A 16,636-nucleotide genomic window follows, 5' to 3' on the forward strand; every position below is an offset into this window, starting at 1 on the left:
AGGACCAGGAGGATGGATCAACAGGACCAGGAGGATGGATCAACAGGCAGTCAGGGAACAGAGATGAAAAACCTGAGGGAACAATTAGAACACAAAAACATACATAAGCAGGACAGAAGAAACTCACAGACAAGAAAATTAATGCAGTCCTGCGAAGAAAAATATTAACAATGGAAAATAAATTGGCATATTTTTACAAAAGATCAGATGAAGACAACTGGCATGAAGAATAACTTCCAGCTCCATCTCAATGTACCTGAGATAGTTTAATAAGTTGTTTTGTTACTGTCCTACAGTTTATTGATGCTGATATATTCTTGGTAATAATTCTTATTTCTTGTTCTGTCTTGAAAGAGTCTCATCTCAACTTGACCCATGATTACCAAACACTAAACTAATAATATAAAACTAATGTAAATGAACAGTCCTGCAGTAAATACCAACTTTGTGAAGGTTATGGTGTTAAAGTAATTTTATTCAAACATCTTGATTCAGCTGTTATTGATTAATAGAAGACAGAAAATGAGATCTTGTACCTTTGTGATACTTTGAATGCAACATTCAGTTCATGAAGTCATTCTCCTCTGGTTTACCTGGAAAACATGAAAACATTGACTCATCTCCACAATCACGTTTTTCTTTAATGATAATGTCACAATTTATGCTGCAGTCTTTGACAAATGATCTATAACTTTACTAAATTACATCAATCTTGTTGTCATGTTGTCATCATTCTTTGTTAAATCAGGTCTCTCTTGTAAATGAGTCCTCGAGGCTCAATGGGACTTACCTGTAGAAATAAAGGTTGAATGAATCTCTCAGGAAAAAAGACCAAATATTTTCTAGTTGAGTTCAGTAACTGGAATTACCATAAATGTAAAAAAGACCACCTTTCAAAATTTAAGCAGGAATAGATATTTTAAAACGTTGAATTAGAAATCGACCCATTTAAACCGTCATGTTGCAGAGCAGCTGCAGTTAAAACACAACTAGCAATTTAACATGTTTCATTAACTAAAACTGGCGACATGAAGTATTAATGTTGATAAACTGTGGTACAGAACAGTCAGATAACGCTTCACAATGGAGGAAAAAGTGTCGTATTTGCATCAACTTACCGGAAAAACACGGAAAATGAACTACGTTCAATGTTGAACCCGCTGCTGTTTGGAACTCTTTGCCGCTTCGTGACCCACGTGACTTCCGCATTCCATTCTTTCTATGGGAGTCTATGGGAGTGTCGCAACTCTCTCTTTACAGGGCTCTGGCTTAAACTATCTTTTTTCAAAATGGTGGAAATGAGCTCACATAACAGCAATAAAATACAAAACTAAGAAAGTAAATATCACTTTTTTTAAAGCGCTGCAGTAGCGCGCTGCGTCCAGCAGGTGGCAGCAGTTTCAATTATTCAAAATGGCGCTTACATTCAACGAAGAAGAAGAACGTTTACTTCCGGTAAACTTCCGTATTGTAATATTTAAAGTTTGGTTATTCATTTAGCAAAAATAGCTAGTAATATCCATATAATAGTTATTCATTTTTTGAATATTTCAGTAAATGTTTATTTTCGTCGCGACGCGGAGATTTCAGCGAATGTATCTGAGCTCAGAAACTCTAAATGAGTCCAAATCTGGTTTCTGATGGTTCTGGTCTGTGATGATGGAGAAGGTTCTTATCATAGCCACAGAGAAACGCGTCCTTTTCCCGGTTTCCTTTGTTATCCGACTGGCTCTGGTCGCTTATGGAGACTACCAGGACCGGAACATGGCGGTGAAATACACGGACATTGACTACCAGGTGTTCACAGACGCTGCCAGGTTCATCACGCAGGTAAAATACAAATAAACTGCTACTTATAATATAAAACAAGTTATATACCATTTATGCGTTACTTACAGGATTAACTTGTAAAAAGTAGCTGGACAATTATTGGTAGTTTTATGGCAAAATCTTAAAAGTCAAATATAACGAGAAAAGAATGGCAATATATTCTGAATAATGAGTGCTGAACTGAGCTGTTAAAGCTAAAAAGATGCAGAACCATAGCTAAAAGACAAAAGCAGCTAAATGCTAGCTAAAAGTAGCAAAGCACACAAGCTAAAGGAAGCTGAAAGCTAGTTAAACAGTGCTAAAAATGGCAAAAATAAACAAAAGTTAAATTTAGTAGTAGTAAAAGACTGGGTAAAAGTAACAAAACCCTAGCTAAAAGAAGCAGATAATGTAGCTAAAACTAAAAAAAAAGCCACACTAGTTAAAAGTAGCTAAAGGCTCGCAAACTAACAAAAGCTAAAAGCAGCAGAACATTGCCAGAAAAAATCTTTAACATATCAAATAACTAGCTAAAAGTACCAAAAGTCAAGCTAAAAGTAGAAAATCACTAGCTAAAAAAAGCTAAACACTAAATATCAAAAGGAGCAAAATCCTAACCAATAGTAGCAAAACAGACTAGTTAAAAGATTCAGAAAAGTAGCTAAGTGGGGCAAAATACTAGTTAATAGTAGCAAAAGTCTGATTAAAAATTAAAAGTAGCTAAATTTAATGCCTTAAAACTAATGGTAGCTAAACACTTAAGCTAAAATCTAAAATGAGCAAAACACTAGTAACAAAAAGTTAAAAGAAACACATCCTAGATAAAAGTAGCAGAAGGACAGCTAAAACTTAAAACTACTATAAAGAGACTGAGGCAACAGCTGAAGCAGATTTCAAAGAGAATAAAGTTTTGTAGGAACTGAAGAGAACTCATCGTATTTCTATGGGGAAAATAATTGTAAATAGAGTTGAATATTGAGGAAAATTATGAAAACCAAAAGTTAAAAACCCATGTCCTGAGTGTAATAAAATAATCAATATTTTCACGTCTCCTGCCTGTGGTCATAATGTTCTGGCTGTCACCTAGTTGGACATGTTTAGGGTTAAATTTTCTAACGAATCATTCATTGCTGAGTATTTTATATTGAATCAGTCTGTGTCTTATTTTTCTTCAGGGCGAGTCTCCGTACAACAGGTCAACGTACCGGTACACCCCCCTCCTGGCCTGGCTCCTCACCCCCAACATTTACGTCGGCGTGGTGTTCGGTAAGATCCTCTTCATCGTCTGTGACGTGCTCTCCGGGGTGCTCATCTATAAAATCCTCCGCCTACGAGGTCTGAGCTGCAAGGTGGGTCTGTCTGAGCTGACTTTGTTCCAGAGCAGGGAAGTTAAAACCTTATTTTACACATTCAAACAAAAATAAATGTGTTTTTGTTTGTTTTTTTGCTCAGTCTGCAGCTCAGGTTTGCTCCCTGTGGCTCCTCAACCCTCTGCCCATGGGAGTGTCGAGTCGAGGGAACGCAGAGTCGGTTCTGGCAGCTCTGGTGCTCGGGACGTTGCTCTGTAAGGAAGGTGAGGCTCAGCTCTTTCAAACGAGGCCAAGTTTTATCACGACGTCTTGATGCGAGTTTCATTTCCTCCTAGAGGGACTCGTGGCGTGGGCAGCCGTGCTCTACGGACTGTCTGTTCACATGAAGATCTATCCGCTCGCGTTCGGCCTCCCCATCGCTCTGACCCTCAGGACCTCAGAGGAGGACAAGCAGGGGTCAGCGTGGAAGGAGTTCATCGGAGGTTTCTTCAACCGCCAGCTGATGACGTTTGCGAGCGTGGCTGGAGGAGTGTTCGTCCTGCTCACGGCGCTCTTCTATTATATGTGAGACAAACACACACGGGTCACTTGGAGCAGCACCTGACACTAATCACCTGTGACCCTTCAGGTACGGCTGGGACTTCCTCCACGAGACGTATTTGTACCACCTGACCAGACGGGACATCAGACACAACTTCTCCCCGTACTTCTACATGCTCTACCTGACCGCAGGTACTTATTAACACATTTTATTAACAAATTTGAAATAAACTCTCCCGAGTATAAACCTCGGATGAACTTCTTCAACTGGTTAACTTGGTGGCCGTATAGCTAGCTGAGCTATAAGACAAAAGCTTCCCATGAATCATCCAGTTTTACAGATCATGAGCTAAAGTTTGCTGTTGTAGTAGCTGAGAGTCGTACATACAAAATACTCTGAGCACTAATAGATCATACAACATCTTGAGGCGTTTTGGTTCTTTATATTTTAATAGAAAGTGAATAAAAACAGTTTGTCGATGTGATAAAGTCCTGAAGGCTCATCTATATTTAAATGTTTGTTTCAGACAGCAGGTGGAGCTTGTGGCTGGGCCTGGCAGCGTTCCTGCCTCAGCTCGTCCTGCTGCTGGTGGCGTCCTGGGCCTTCCACAGTGACCTGGCCTTCGCCTGTTTCCTCAACACCGCCATCTTCGTCTCCTTCAACAAAGTCTGCACCTCACAGGTACGTAACTTGACCTCTACAGTGCGTTTAATGGGATATTTTTCATATTTAAAGGAGGATTTCTGTGAAAAAATTGTGAACAAAGAGCGTAATGGATGTTGGACAGCTCTTTAAACGACCTTGATTTGGAGAAAGATGATTTTTCTAATTGTTGGTACGAATAAGGCGATTTTAAAAACTAAAGCTTCGAGGTGGAGTTGATTTGGACGTGAAAAAGGTTTATTATTATTATTATTATTATTATTAAAGCAGGAAAAAATTAAAAGTCAAAGGAGGAGATTAGGAGCCTAAACAAGATGTGGAAAATATTTCACCACAATGATTTTTTTCTTGTTGTATTTTATTTTTATAGTACTTCCTGTGGTATCTTTGTTTACTTCCTCTGGTCATCCCAAACCTGACCCTGTCGGTGAAACGGGCTCTGGGCCTTCTGCTGCTCTGGTTTGCTGCTCAGGTGAGTCCGTCGGCTCATTTCGTGTCGGGTGAATCTCGAACAGAGCGCAAGTTTTCACCTCTTTGGTATATTTTCAGTTTAGTCACCTTAAGAACTGGACTTTAAATGTTTATTTTTTATGGAGTTTGGATTGGATATTTTTTATGGAAAGAAGAAGAAGAAAAAACTTGTTAAGCAACACTAAAAAAACCCGCAGAAATCTAAAGTGGTGTGTGCGTATGTATTCACCCCCTTTGCTTTATAAATCTTAAATATTCCTTTCAGAAGCCACACAATTAGTTAAATAAGATCCAACTAAAAGGTTTTGACCATCTAGAACAGCACTGTTCTGGTTTAAATCATGGTGCAGCATGGTGGAGGCAGCATCATGATGTGGGGGCGAAGGAAAGAGCAAAATGAGAAAATCTAGAGGGAAACCTGGTTAATTCTGACAGACATTAGAGACCAGGATGGAGGTCCACCTTCCAGGACAGCAGTGAAGACCAGTTGTGTTGAAAGCTGTAGTCTGATCCAACAGAACCAGAACCTGGCAAAAAAATAAAAATAAAATAATAATTTAACCTTTATTTATACAGGCAGTCTCAATGTGTCACTAGGACTCATTTTCAAGAGAGACCTGTTTGGGAGCAGATGGTGGGGTTAAATGCCTTGCTCAAGGGCCCAGAGTTGGGCAAATGAGGGCGGAGGCAGGTGTGGGTGTTTCACTTTTTTCCCCCCGCATTTTGACGTTGTCGGTTTGGGGAATCAAACCGGTGACCTTCCGATCACAGGCCCATCATCTCTTAACCTCTGCGCCACCACTCCCCTTTTAGCTTCAGTTTGGTAAAATTTTAGCTTTTAGCTACCGTGTTGCTGGTTTTTACCTATTTAGCTAATTTTAGCATTTAGTTACAGTTTTGCTAATTTTAGCATTTAGCTACAGTTTTGCTAATTTTAGCATTTAGCTACAGTTTTGCTATATTTAGATTTTGTATATGATTTTAGCCAATTTTACCATTTGATTATGGTTCTAGTTTTAGTTTATGCTCTTAGCTACTGATTAGCTAATTTAACTTTTAGGTACAGTTTTGCTAGTAGTATTTTTTAGCTGCTATTACCCAATAAAAATGACCCAAACCAACAGCTAAAAGCTCTTAAAGGAGAAACGTCAGTTTTCCTGCATGTCCTGAACATACGGTGGAGATCTGCAATAAAGAATGTTTGAATCTTGAATCGTTCAGGATTGTTTCTGTTTTACAACCAGTCTGAAGTTTTTTACAACTTTCAGTATTGCTTGTAAAAGTATTTTATAATGGTACATGCAAAGTATGAATACAGCGAGTTATGAACTAACGTTTTAAGACTTTGGTTAACAAACGACTTAGAAACGGTCATTAAGCACTGAAACGCTCTCGTTACTGTTCGTTACAAGTTTTTTTTGAAGTATTTTAATATTTTAATGCTCAGCTTTGAAGTGAAAAATACAAATTATGTTTCAAAGTGCGTCTCGATCCTGAATAGTACGACTATTGCTAACGGTAATATTACTAACATTTATATGAATAAATAGAAATCAGTGGGATTTTGGTGAAACACACGAGCAAACCCAGTTCTGTTTGGAGCTCTGCAGCTCAGACTTCACATCAGAACCATCATTCAAACGGGTCGCAGAAAGTTGGACTTTACAGAACCGAACTGCTGTTTTGTGATCCTCAAAAGATTTTAATTAATTATGGTTTGATGTTTTTGATGATTTGTCCCACCTAACGATGATGTCACTTTGACGTTTCAGCTGTCTTAAGTTTTCTAATCTTGTGAAAACTCTCTTCTTACACTCATAAATTGTGTACTTGTACGTATTGTATCTTAAAACGCAAGTATTTTTTGTCTTCTTTCACTCGGTGAGACTCACTGCTGTAGGACTTTTATCTCAAATCACCCCAGAATGCAACAAGGACTAGGCCTGTCATAAAAAACTTTGCTGGGCGATTAGTTGTCTCAGAAATTATTGCAATAAACAATAATATTGTTTAAATTGGATAATAATTAATAATAATAATTAGTAATTATTGTCAAATTTATGAAGAAATGTTGGTTAATTTGTTTTGAGTGTACCTTTTTTCGACCACCGGATGGCAGTATAAGTAGGTTTGAACCAAAGGATGGATAGTGAGGGAGCGAGCAGCATGTCTCTTTAAGAAAAATGGGAGGGAGGCCCCTTGACGTGACATGGGCTGTCTCTCCTTCCTGTTTTTCAGTTCTCAAAATGGCGGACGCTCCGTGTGGTTTGAGCTCTTTAGCATAGCAGTTTTCACACAAAGCTTTTCATAAAAAATCAGTAAACAAGTTCTCGGCTTCTTTCAGCAGAGAAAAACAACTTTTTCACACGAAGGCGCGGGTTTCAACCATGAATTTTCGACAAGACGGAGGTTTGTTCCTGATGTCGGCCTGTTAGCTTTGCTTGTAGCTTAGCTTCTCAACTTAGCTGCTTTTAACGATCCAAAAACGCCATTTTGAACCGTTAAAATGGATTTTAAAGAGGGGGGGGGGGGGTCAGTGAAGAGCACCGGAGTCGAGTCTTTTGTCATCCAATGTCTTCAGTAGAAAGAGAGAGACGCAAAGAAACGATAAAGCCGATAAATGAAAACGAGGTTGATAATTTTCACTTATCATACGATTAATTGATTTATTGTTTACGCGACAGGCCTAACAAGGACACAAACAAGCTTCCACCAGTTCACTTAATTTCAGCTCGAATTGTACTCGTAAGGACTCAAAGTATTTTTAAATTCTTATATTTAAAAAAAAAAAACTTCAGACACGTCGGAATCCACATCAGAGCTGCTCGCCGTTAAAGACGTTTTAAGAATTGACTTGTAGTTTCCACTCACCGACTGTCTGTTTGAGGCTTACTTTTTAGTCTGCGCCTCATTATCTTGGTAATGAGGGAGTGAGTGACAGACGCAGGTGTGTTACCACGGTGACCATAATGATCCACTGGCAGCGGCTTTAACATCTTTTGATCTTGGTTTTCTTTAAACGTCTAAATGTTTAAGTTTTACGGGGTGGTGTTGGGTTTTGCGTCGATGTTTCTTCAGGTTTTTTCCGTTAACGTTGTGGCTCCTCGGTGTTTCCGCAGGGTATCTGGTTGGCTCCTGCCTACTTCCTGGAGTTCGAAGGCTACAACACGTTCGCTCTGATCTGGCTCGCTGGGTTGCTGTTCTTAGTCGTCAACTGCTTCGTCCTGATTCAGATTATAATTCATTACAAACCCAGACAGACTCCGCAGAGACCGAAGGTTGAGTGACGCCTGAGCCGCTGGAAATGTGGAGCGCTTTCTTCAAACCTCGGCACCAGGTTCTGCTGGACCGGTTTTTAAAGATCTGGATTTTTACTGGAGATCAATCATGTAGCGTATCGATCATCGGTTATTTTAGATAAAATTCTCATAATTTAGAGCTCCCAGGAGGCAAATATCACATGTGACCAGTAGGTGGCAGCATCTCCTCCCAGAAGAGGCGGAAAGAGCTTCTACCCTTGTTCGAACTCACAGATTAATCAACTGGAGCATGAATCTGACCCAAACCAGGCCTGCAGCGGTTCCCTAATCTCACCGGACTGTTTCCTCCTAATCTCACACAGAAATCATTTCAGTTCTGCAGGTTCTGCGCCCGTTTGTTTGGAACGCGAACGCCTCTTTTCTTTTTATTCATATTTAATCGTTTAAGACGGGCTGTGGTTGGGGATGAATTAGCGGCTTCTCCTGAGACGTTGATCCAAACTGTGTTTTTGTTCCACATGTGCGGCCATGTTGGGCTGACTCACGATCAGCTGTGGCCTGAATATTCACTTTATGAATCACAGCGCTGCACTCGCTAACCTTTCAGCTGGTTGTTCTGGCCCGCGGGTCCAAGCACAAACTCTGCATTCCACCCAGTACCACCAACATCCAGAGGTTTTATTTAGAAATCTCTTATTTTGACGATTTATTTCCACAGAGAAACCGTTCTAAACCAAAAATACCTCGTCGAAGATCAGGAGTAGAGCATGTTCATTTATAATAAAGATTTATGTAGATAAATATATAATACATTTACTTGCGTGTGCCAGTAAAACTGTTTTTGTTAACTGGATTGAAAACCAATATTCTATTTATAACACCATCTCCGAGGAACTAAGTGGTTGGTGTCATTAAATGAGCCTCTGAACCACCGTTTGATGAACATTCAAGCAGCTTAAGACAATGAGCGTTAAGGCGAGGCGATCTGTTGTCCTTCTTTAGCTAATTGAGCTCAGGCTGTTGGGGTTGTTGCTTTTTTTATTTTACTGATTTAAAAAAAGAAACACTACTGTTCAGCCGTTATTCTCTCCCCTTTCGACTCCAATGAGGCAGCCATGGCCAAAGTGGTTCAAAACATCAAAGTTCATTCTCAGTAATCCAGGTAAAAAAATCCAACAAAGTGCATTCAGGTCCTCTGGACGGTTTCTTTTGAACGTTGATGTTTTGAACCACGTTGGCCATGGCTGCCTCAAAGGAGTCGACGGAGGCGGCAGACTCGGAAACCATCTTGTCGCCATCAAACTGGTTGGCCCACTATGTGAGTGTGCTGCTTGTGGGACCGAGTTTGATGTGGCTCCTTGGACTGATGAAGTCCTCTGGATGAAGGATGAAACGTTTCAACAAAATAATAAACTGTCCAGAGGACCTGACTGAACTTTGTTGGGGTCTTACACACAGTTATAAACTGAGATTTTACCAAAGAATGTTAAACGTGGAATGTGACGATGTCTAAACTTTTCCCATAATTTTAAAATAAACATTTGTTACAAAGGTTTTTTTTTAGTTTAGATTCATATTTTGCATTAAAACATGTGTATTTTCTTTGTCTTTTTTCACCCAGCGTGTCTCTGCTTTAGTATCTCTCATGTCCCGCCCAGAGTACACACATCCAAACTCTCATTAACTTCCGTTGTATCTGAGCTCAGAATTTTCACTTTGAATCTGAGAAAAAAGGTCTTTCTAACATGTATGTGTAATTATTTAGAGAAAGTAAAAATTTAGTTGAGGCTCAATTTCTATTTCTGCCTGTTTGATAAAGTAAAAAGGGGTGTTTCCCCTTTTGCCTTCCAGAAAAGGCGGGAATCACCATGGCAACCAGTGACTCCGCAGATTCTGGGTCACTGGATCTTGTATTATTCTACGGGCCCTTCGTTGTTAAATGAAAGCGTCATGGCCACCACAATAAATTCTGTAAAGTTGAGCAATTTTGTCCTGAATAAAACAATTTTAAGGAGATTTACGAATTTTATTTACAGTTTAAAAATGTAAACATCGACAATTGGTTTCAAAATAAAGCTCATAGGTACGCGCCAAAATAAGACAGTTTGTGTCATAGCTTTAGATTATTACAAAAGTAAGTCCCAAATGACTTTTGGGCTCCAGAGAAGAAAGATTATGTTATAATTGTAAATTTTTTACTATTTTTCTGTTTTTTTTTTCCTCTCGTCCTCAGTTTGTTTATTCTCACCCTCTCCTCTTCTCTACAGATAACGTGACAGAAGCATGCAAACGATCAAATATTAAACATTTAAAGTCGTTGCCGTCAACCCTCCCACCTGTATGGGTGTCGCAGCACGATTTGGTTGTTTGTCCTTAAAACAGTTGTGCGTGATCTGACGTGCACGTTAGCCACACTGCTGCATATGGGATTCATATGCGCTGCTGCCTGTCAGCTCACGGGAAAAAAACGACTCCATTGTTACGACGGCACATCAAAAGATGTCCAGGTTCTGGTTTTCCGTTTGAAGTTCTGAGTCCAGACTTTGAAGACGGAACCGAAGACAATGATGTCTTTGTCTCTGCGGGACAGTTAACACTGAACCAGAAACAAGTTCCTGTAAACATGCACTCTTTATTAATTCAGAAATAGGAAGTGTTGGTAAAATACTATTGTTTTCACAGGTTTCTGTCAAGAAAACACTTAATAAAACTTTTCAAAATATTTAACTTAATTTACACATATATTTGTATTTAGCCATTTCTCTAGTTAAAAAAATTAGCAAACTGAGTCTGTTTTGCATTTTTGTGTTACTTTTAGCTTCTAGCTTGCCTTTAAAATGTTTAGCTAACTTTTTTCTACTTTTAGCAACCCTTTTGCTTCTGTTTGCCATTTAGCTAAAACATCACAAGGCTAAAAGCTAAAGTAGCAAACTATGGCTAAAGGTATCAAAAGGGTAAAAAGTGGAAAAGCTAGTTAAAGTAGCAAAAGACTACCGGTAGCTAGCAGAACAGTAGCTCGAAGCTATAAGCAGTAAAATGTTACAAAAAGCTAAAAGTAGCAAAATGATAGCTAAAAATCACAGAAAAGTAGATAAAAACAAAGTAACATTAAGGTTAAATCTGCAAGTTTTAAAGAGAATGTGTTTTTAAGGGATTATTTACTTAAATACTAAAAAGTATAACCGTTAGATAAACTGGAAGTCATAGCAGCCATCTCCGGAATCAGCTGAACATTTTGACATAAATGGCTAAAACAGCTTAAGGCATGAAGAGGTAGTTAAATTGGGGGAAAGTATATGAAAAATAAAAAATCCAGTAGACAATAGTTTTAATGCTGACTGCATTCTCACAATACGATGTCCCTGCTGTTATAGGAGGTTTGGAGGGACCTGTACTCCAGCTGAATCATTAAAAACTTAATTTCCTGTCAATTTAAAACTAATTTGTACTGGCAGCCCTTACAGCATTAGATAGAAAAGGCACAACAATCTTCAAAATATTCTGCCCCGAATGCAGTTTATTTTATTTAAAGGTCCAGGCCTCAATTGAACAACTTTAAAAACCTCAGCTTAGGATATTGCACTTTTATCTAATTCACAAAAGCATTTCAAACAGAGATGTGCGCCTCAAACTGTGCTGCCAACCAAGCAGCATCTCTCACAGCTGCTGCAGTTAGCTCATATGAGTATTATGCATTCATTAAGCAGTAAAAATGTCCATATTTATCTAAATAAAACCTAAAAGCACTCTTTTCCTAAAAGACTAGTGCTGCTTAGGACATATATTGGTGTGAAATATTTATCTGGCAGTATTGATGCCACAGAAAGCCAAACTACAATGTTCTGCACTGTCGCTTTCGCTACAAAGGGCAAGGATATCAATAAAAAGGTATACCGTAATTCATCCCCTTGTTCTGTACTGAGCATCAGAACTTGTAATTTCAAATAAATTGTTAAAATGTGCATCAAACCTTCCTATTATTTTAGATTTGAAACAACTATAACAGATACATTACATCCAGACATTAAATTACTGAACTCAAACTTTTTCCTCTCACTAGATTTTTGTTCTTAAAAACTTGGACTTTAAATGTGTTTTACTGAAACTTCTTACATTTCATTTATTAGGTTTTTCTCTTGTCTTACTAATGGTAACAAGATTTACTGGCTTTTATTTTGCTGTCCACATAAACAAACTTGTTTATTTTGTGTATGTGCTATAAAAGCATTTCCACCATGCGTTTACACGTGCTCAAATGTACATAAACATTCTCAATCACCCTAATCGGTAAAAGCCTTGCTCTGACTGATCCTTGCTCAGCCTATAAATCCCTGTAAGCTATACACTAAGTGAGGGAAACAAACACAGAGTTGTGATGCAGATTAAATCTCCTTGCGCCCTTGGGTTTAAAATCACCCATAAGGTCTTCGTTTTAACACTATGGCCTTGTGGGCCAGTTTGACCCAAGGTCAACAGCAGGGTTAAAGAAAGGCCAAATAAGAGTGCCACTGGCAATCACTGAGACTTATTGGCTAAAGGCAGAGTTGATATTTGTATCAGTAATTTTACAAAGCCTTAACGGAGGATTGCTTTAAAAGTCTATAGCACTTTGAATGTAATCTAATAACGTAAGAAAAGTTCTGTAAGTCAAAGGTCACCTGAACCAGGCCAGCTGTCTCCATTAAAGGTCAATGACAGGACTGAAAGAGTTTTGTACGTGTCACATGTCCATCATTCTGACCGAACAGACCCAACCCATTTAAAACTTCATTCATTCTCACTTTGGGTAAAACTGTAAGACCGTAACTAGTTTATGCTGCCAGGAATTGGTATAGCCAGGGAAGAGTAGTTCAAGTACCGGTATCTAGGCGTCTTGTTTACGAGTGGTGGTAGGATGGAGCGGGAGACGGACTGAAGGATCAGGACCTCGTCTTCAGAAATGAAGGGGTTACTTCGGTTGATCGTAGTAAAGAAAGCGTTGAGTTGAAAGGCTAAGCTCTGGATTTACTGGCCCATCTATGTTCCAACCTTCACTTGTGGTCTTGAGGTTTAGATCATGAGCCCCAGATCCAAGCAGCTGAAATGAGGTTCCTTCATAGGGTGGGGTGGTTCAGGCTTAGAAATAGGGTAAAGAGTTACATCAACTGGGGAGGGGGGGGAGGGGGAGCACAGAGTAGAGCTCTTGCTCCTCTGCATCAAAAGGAGTCATCTGAGGTGGTTTAGACATCTGGATTAGGATGCCTACTTTGGAGGTTTTCCAGGCACGTCCCACTGGGAGGTGACTCGGTGAACTCTCTGGGAGGGGATCATATATCCTCTCTGGCCTGGGAATACATTGGAATCCACCAGGAGGAGCTGGGAAGCGTTTCTGGGGAGAGGGAAGTCTGGGTTTCTTTCCTGGACTTGTTGCCCCTCCACAGCCCAACAATGGATAAACAAGATGGAGAGAAGATGGAGATGTACGTGCGTAGTTTTAGCTTTACTAATTGTGTTTCAACTTCTTCAACAAATTTCAGTGAGGTATTCAGCATTCACATTGATGTTTCCAGTTATCTGTTTCAGATTTATTTACTTTTGACCTTGAAAGCAGTAATGTGTTGTGTTTGAATGATTAAAACCTGATTTAAAGCTCTGAAGCAACAAAATACCTAAAAGGCCAAAAGAGGGGTGTGTGTGTGTGGTGGTGGGGGGGGGGTGCTTTATACAGCTTGGGTGTTTAAGCTTTTGCAGATGACATGGTGGTTTTAATGTCAGCCATAATTCGATTCAATTCAGTTCAAAAATTATTTTATTAATCCCACAGGGAAATTAATTGTTGTTGTAGCTCATCATCCTGGTTTCATTAGAGTTGTTCTAGATGCTGATGGCTGTGGGCAGGACTCTTATAGCAGTCCGTCCCACAGCAGATCCGATGAAACTGGCTGCAGATGCCGATCTGTCCACACAGACCCAGCAGACCTCTCGGTCTTCTTGGGCAGCAGGACTGCCTGAATGCCAAGCAGAACTCCTCCCCGGACGATGTCCATTTCTCCCAGTAGCCTACTGAGCCTCTTGTTGCCACGGACTTAACTGCAGGTACCGGGGGATGATCTCGTCCCTCCTGCTGTCACGAACCGCATTTCCCACTACCTCCAAGATCTCTTCAGTCAGGCACTCGAGGACCACCTCCAGGCAGACAGGAATGCATCCACGGCACCTCCTTTTCAACTCATTTGGGATTTGGGGCTGTAGTTGAGGTATTATTTGAGCTTTTGAGATGTTAATAAGTTGCTCCCGTTGTAGGAAATCACCTTGTTGTTATGGTTACACATAACAATTGTCCAAAAGTTAAAAAAAAAAAAAGGTTTTGGTAAAAATCCTTCTAGCGGTACAGCATCTGATACCAGAGGAAGTAATCATCCGAAAAATGCCATTGCATCCAGAAAAAGAGTAAAGTTTTCAAAAGCAAAATCTCAGAATGAATGTACTCCAACATGCCTTGAGCGGCGCAATTCACAGCCCACAATCCCCGTCTATAACCCACCAAAGTAACAAATATTATGACAAAAAATTCCCTCAGGTTTTTCATATAATAAAAGATCTTTAATCAATAACTCCCATTTGCAAAAACAGGTAGAAACGTTGGAAGACACTGCATATATAGACTGTTTGCCTCGCAGCTATCTCCTCCATGAGATAAGCAAGTTTGTCTTATTTACACAATTTTTTTAAAAAAGATACCAAGAAAAGAAAGCCATTTTTTAAATGTTAGGAAAACAGGGAAGCCTTTAAAATTATAGTCTTTAAATTATAGACTTTTGTCTTTTACAATAAATACAAAACATCAAACATGTATTGACATTAGCACACTTTAAAGAAAAAAAGTAAAAACCCACATCAGTGATTCTGTGTACTTTTGTGCGTGTCGAAAAGTGTTTCCGGGTAGGCTGGACTTGAAAACTTCAAAAGAAAACTGTTCCCAGTAGTGCAATTAAGAAACTACTATTGTAGCTTCACAAAACTGAGACTTGCATCGAATAAGTTTGGTGTGTTTAGTCGATTTGTGCAAAAAACCAGCAAGTTTTAAGGTTTAAACAAACTTAAAGAAAAAACAGAAATGTGAGATTGAAATGGTGACCCTGTCATTAGCACTAATCCAAGCTGTACAACCTAAAAGGGTGTTGACTGGTTGGAAATGAATGTGCTTTTTGAAAGAGAAATTGACATTACTTGAAAGGAATATGTCGCCCGTTGTCTTTTGTGCAAAAGTTTTCAACGAGGTTGTCACGCAACCACTAGCACAATGTCTGTAAAGTGGACTACTTGGCTTCAAAGCCCAATCAGTTGTGGATATACATCCGATGATAATCGATTGGGTTTTGGAGTCAACCCCATTCAAAATGGCTGCCACACTAATTAGCTCAATCAGTTTGACTGATAATGAGCTAAAATTTGGTATGTTAGTAGGACGGAAAGGAGACAGATTGTGAGATTGTTGTTTACACTTGGGCATGCAAATTGGCCAGAGATATGCATTCCTTGAAGGAATGATGTATGCTTTCTCTTTTCTATCCTTCAACCAAGTGGATTTAAGTCACTGCATTAAAACTTTTTTTTTTTTTTGGAAACCAAACAAAAAGCATCTAAGTCAAGCTGATTTCTAACTGTATTCTCTTAAACAAACCCAGCAATAGATTTAGGTCATGTTTATAGTCCAAGTCTGTTTCTCCCAAGAAGCCTGATGTGCACAACATACAAAAGGATATAAAATGTTTTTCCAGACAACATTTGACTCACAATCACTAAATCCAAAAGTGCTTGGAACCAGCTACAAAATGTGTACCTTTAAAAACAATATTTTCTGTCCATAAACTGGACTGAAACTATTTTTTTTTTGATTGTCACAACACTGACGATTGAACCTGAGCCTGTTTAGAGACCTCTTGATTAAATATTGAAAAGTACTTGACATCCTGGGAGCCTTGCTAACCAAAAAGTCTTCTTTTGTAATGCTGGTGCATGAGTGTAAAAACCAATAAAGCAAAGGATTTTAAAGCCTAGTTCACACGGGAATGTTTTTCTTTTCCCCCCAAACTTTTTTTTTAATATTCTTGTAAACCCAACACAGTTCTTACTAATGTTTTCGTCTACATGGAAATACCTAAAACGACCCAAAATGCTGGCGTAACTGTGCCAGATCTCTATGTTGAGCTTTAACCCTGCCACAGATATTCAGCAACAGAAACTAGACATGGAGCGTGCACACCAAGTTTACACTTCAGGTAGAAAGTGGTTTCACAAGAAGAAAAGGACGAGGACGGTGAATATGAGAGCAAGAATCAAATCTTTTTGTGGGCTGATGACAATTTGATGCTTCTTTGTGTCACATTATTTACCAGGAGATGTGTCCATCCAAATATGAAGACATAATGGACAACTTCAAGCCCAGTATCCATTAAGGGACAGCTGGAGGTTAATTTCTTCATATACAAGTGTCGACCTCATAAAATGATTCCAATTTCTCACATTTTTAAATGCATATTTGATGTATACTGTAGTATTTTGCTGAAGCATTTTTTTTGTAGTGTTGACTGTTCAATGAA

The 16,636-nt window shown here is 39.1% G+C and overlaps 1 protein-coding gene across 1 annotated transcript; it reads left to right on the top strand.

The window, feature by feature from the left end:
- The first annotated feature begins 1,659 nt into the window (after positions 1-1,659).
- On the top strand, positions 1,660-8,081 carry pigm (phosphatidylinositol glycan anchor biosynthesis, class M). The gene is made up of 8 exons (XM_037693920.1): positions 1,660-1,830; positions 2,985-3,158; positions 3,262-3,382; positions 3,455-3,683; positions 3,748-3,851; positions 4,187-4,341; positions 4,694-4,795; positions 7,914-8,081. The coding sequence occupies exons 1-8, from the start codon at positions 1,660-1,662 to the stop codon at positions 8,079-8,081; spliced, it is 1,224 nt and encodes a 407-aa protein (XP_037549848.1).
- The last annotated feature ends 8,555 nt before the right edge of the window (positions 8,082-16,636 follow it).

Source organism: Nematolebias whitei, chromosome 20 (assembly GCF_014905685.2).
Source record: "Nematolebias whitei isolate Nwh7 chromosome 20, NemWhi1, whole genome shotgun sequence".
Classification (NCBI taxonomy): domain Eukaryota; kingdom Metazoa; phylum Chordata; class Actinopteri; order Cyprinodontiformes; family Rivulidae; genus Nematolebias; species Nematolebias whitei.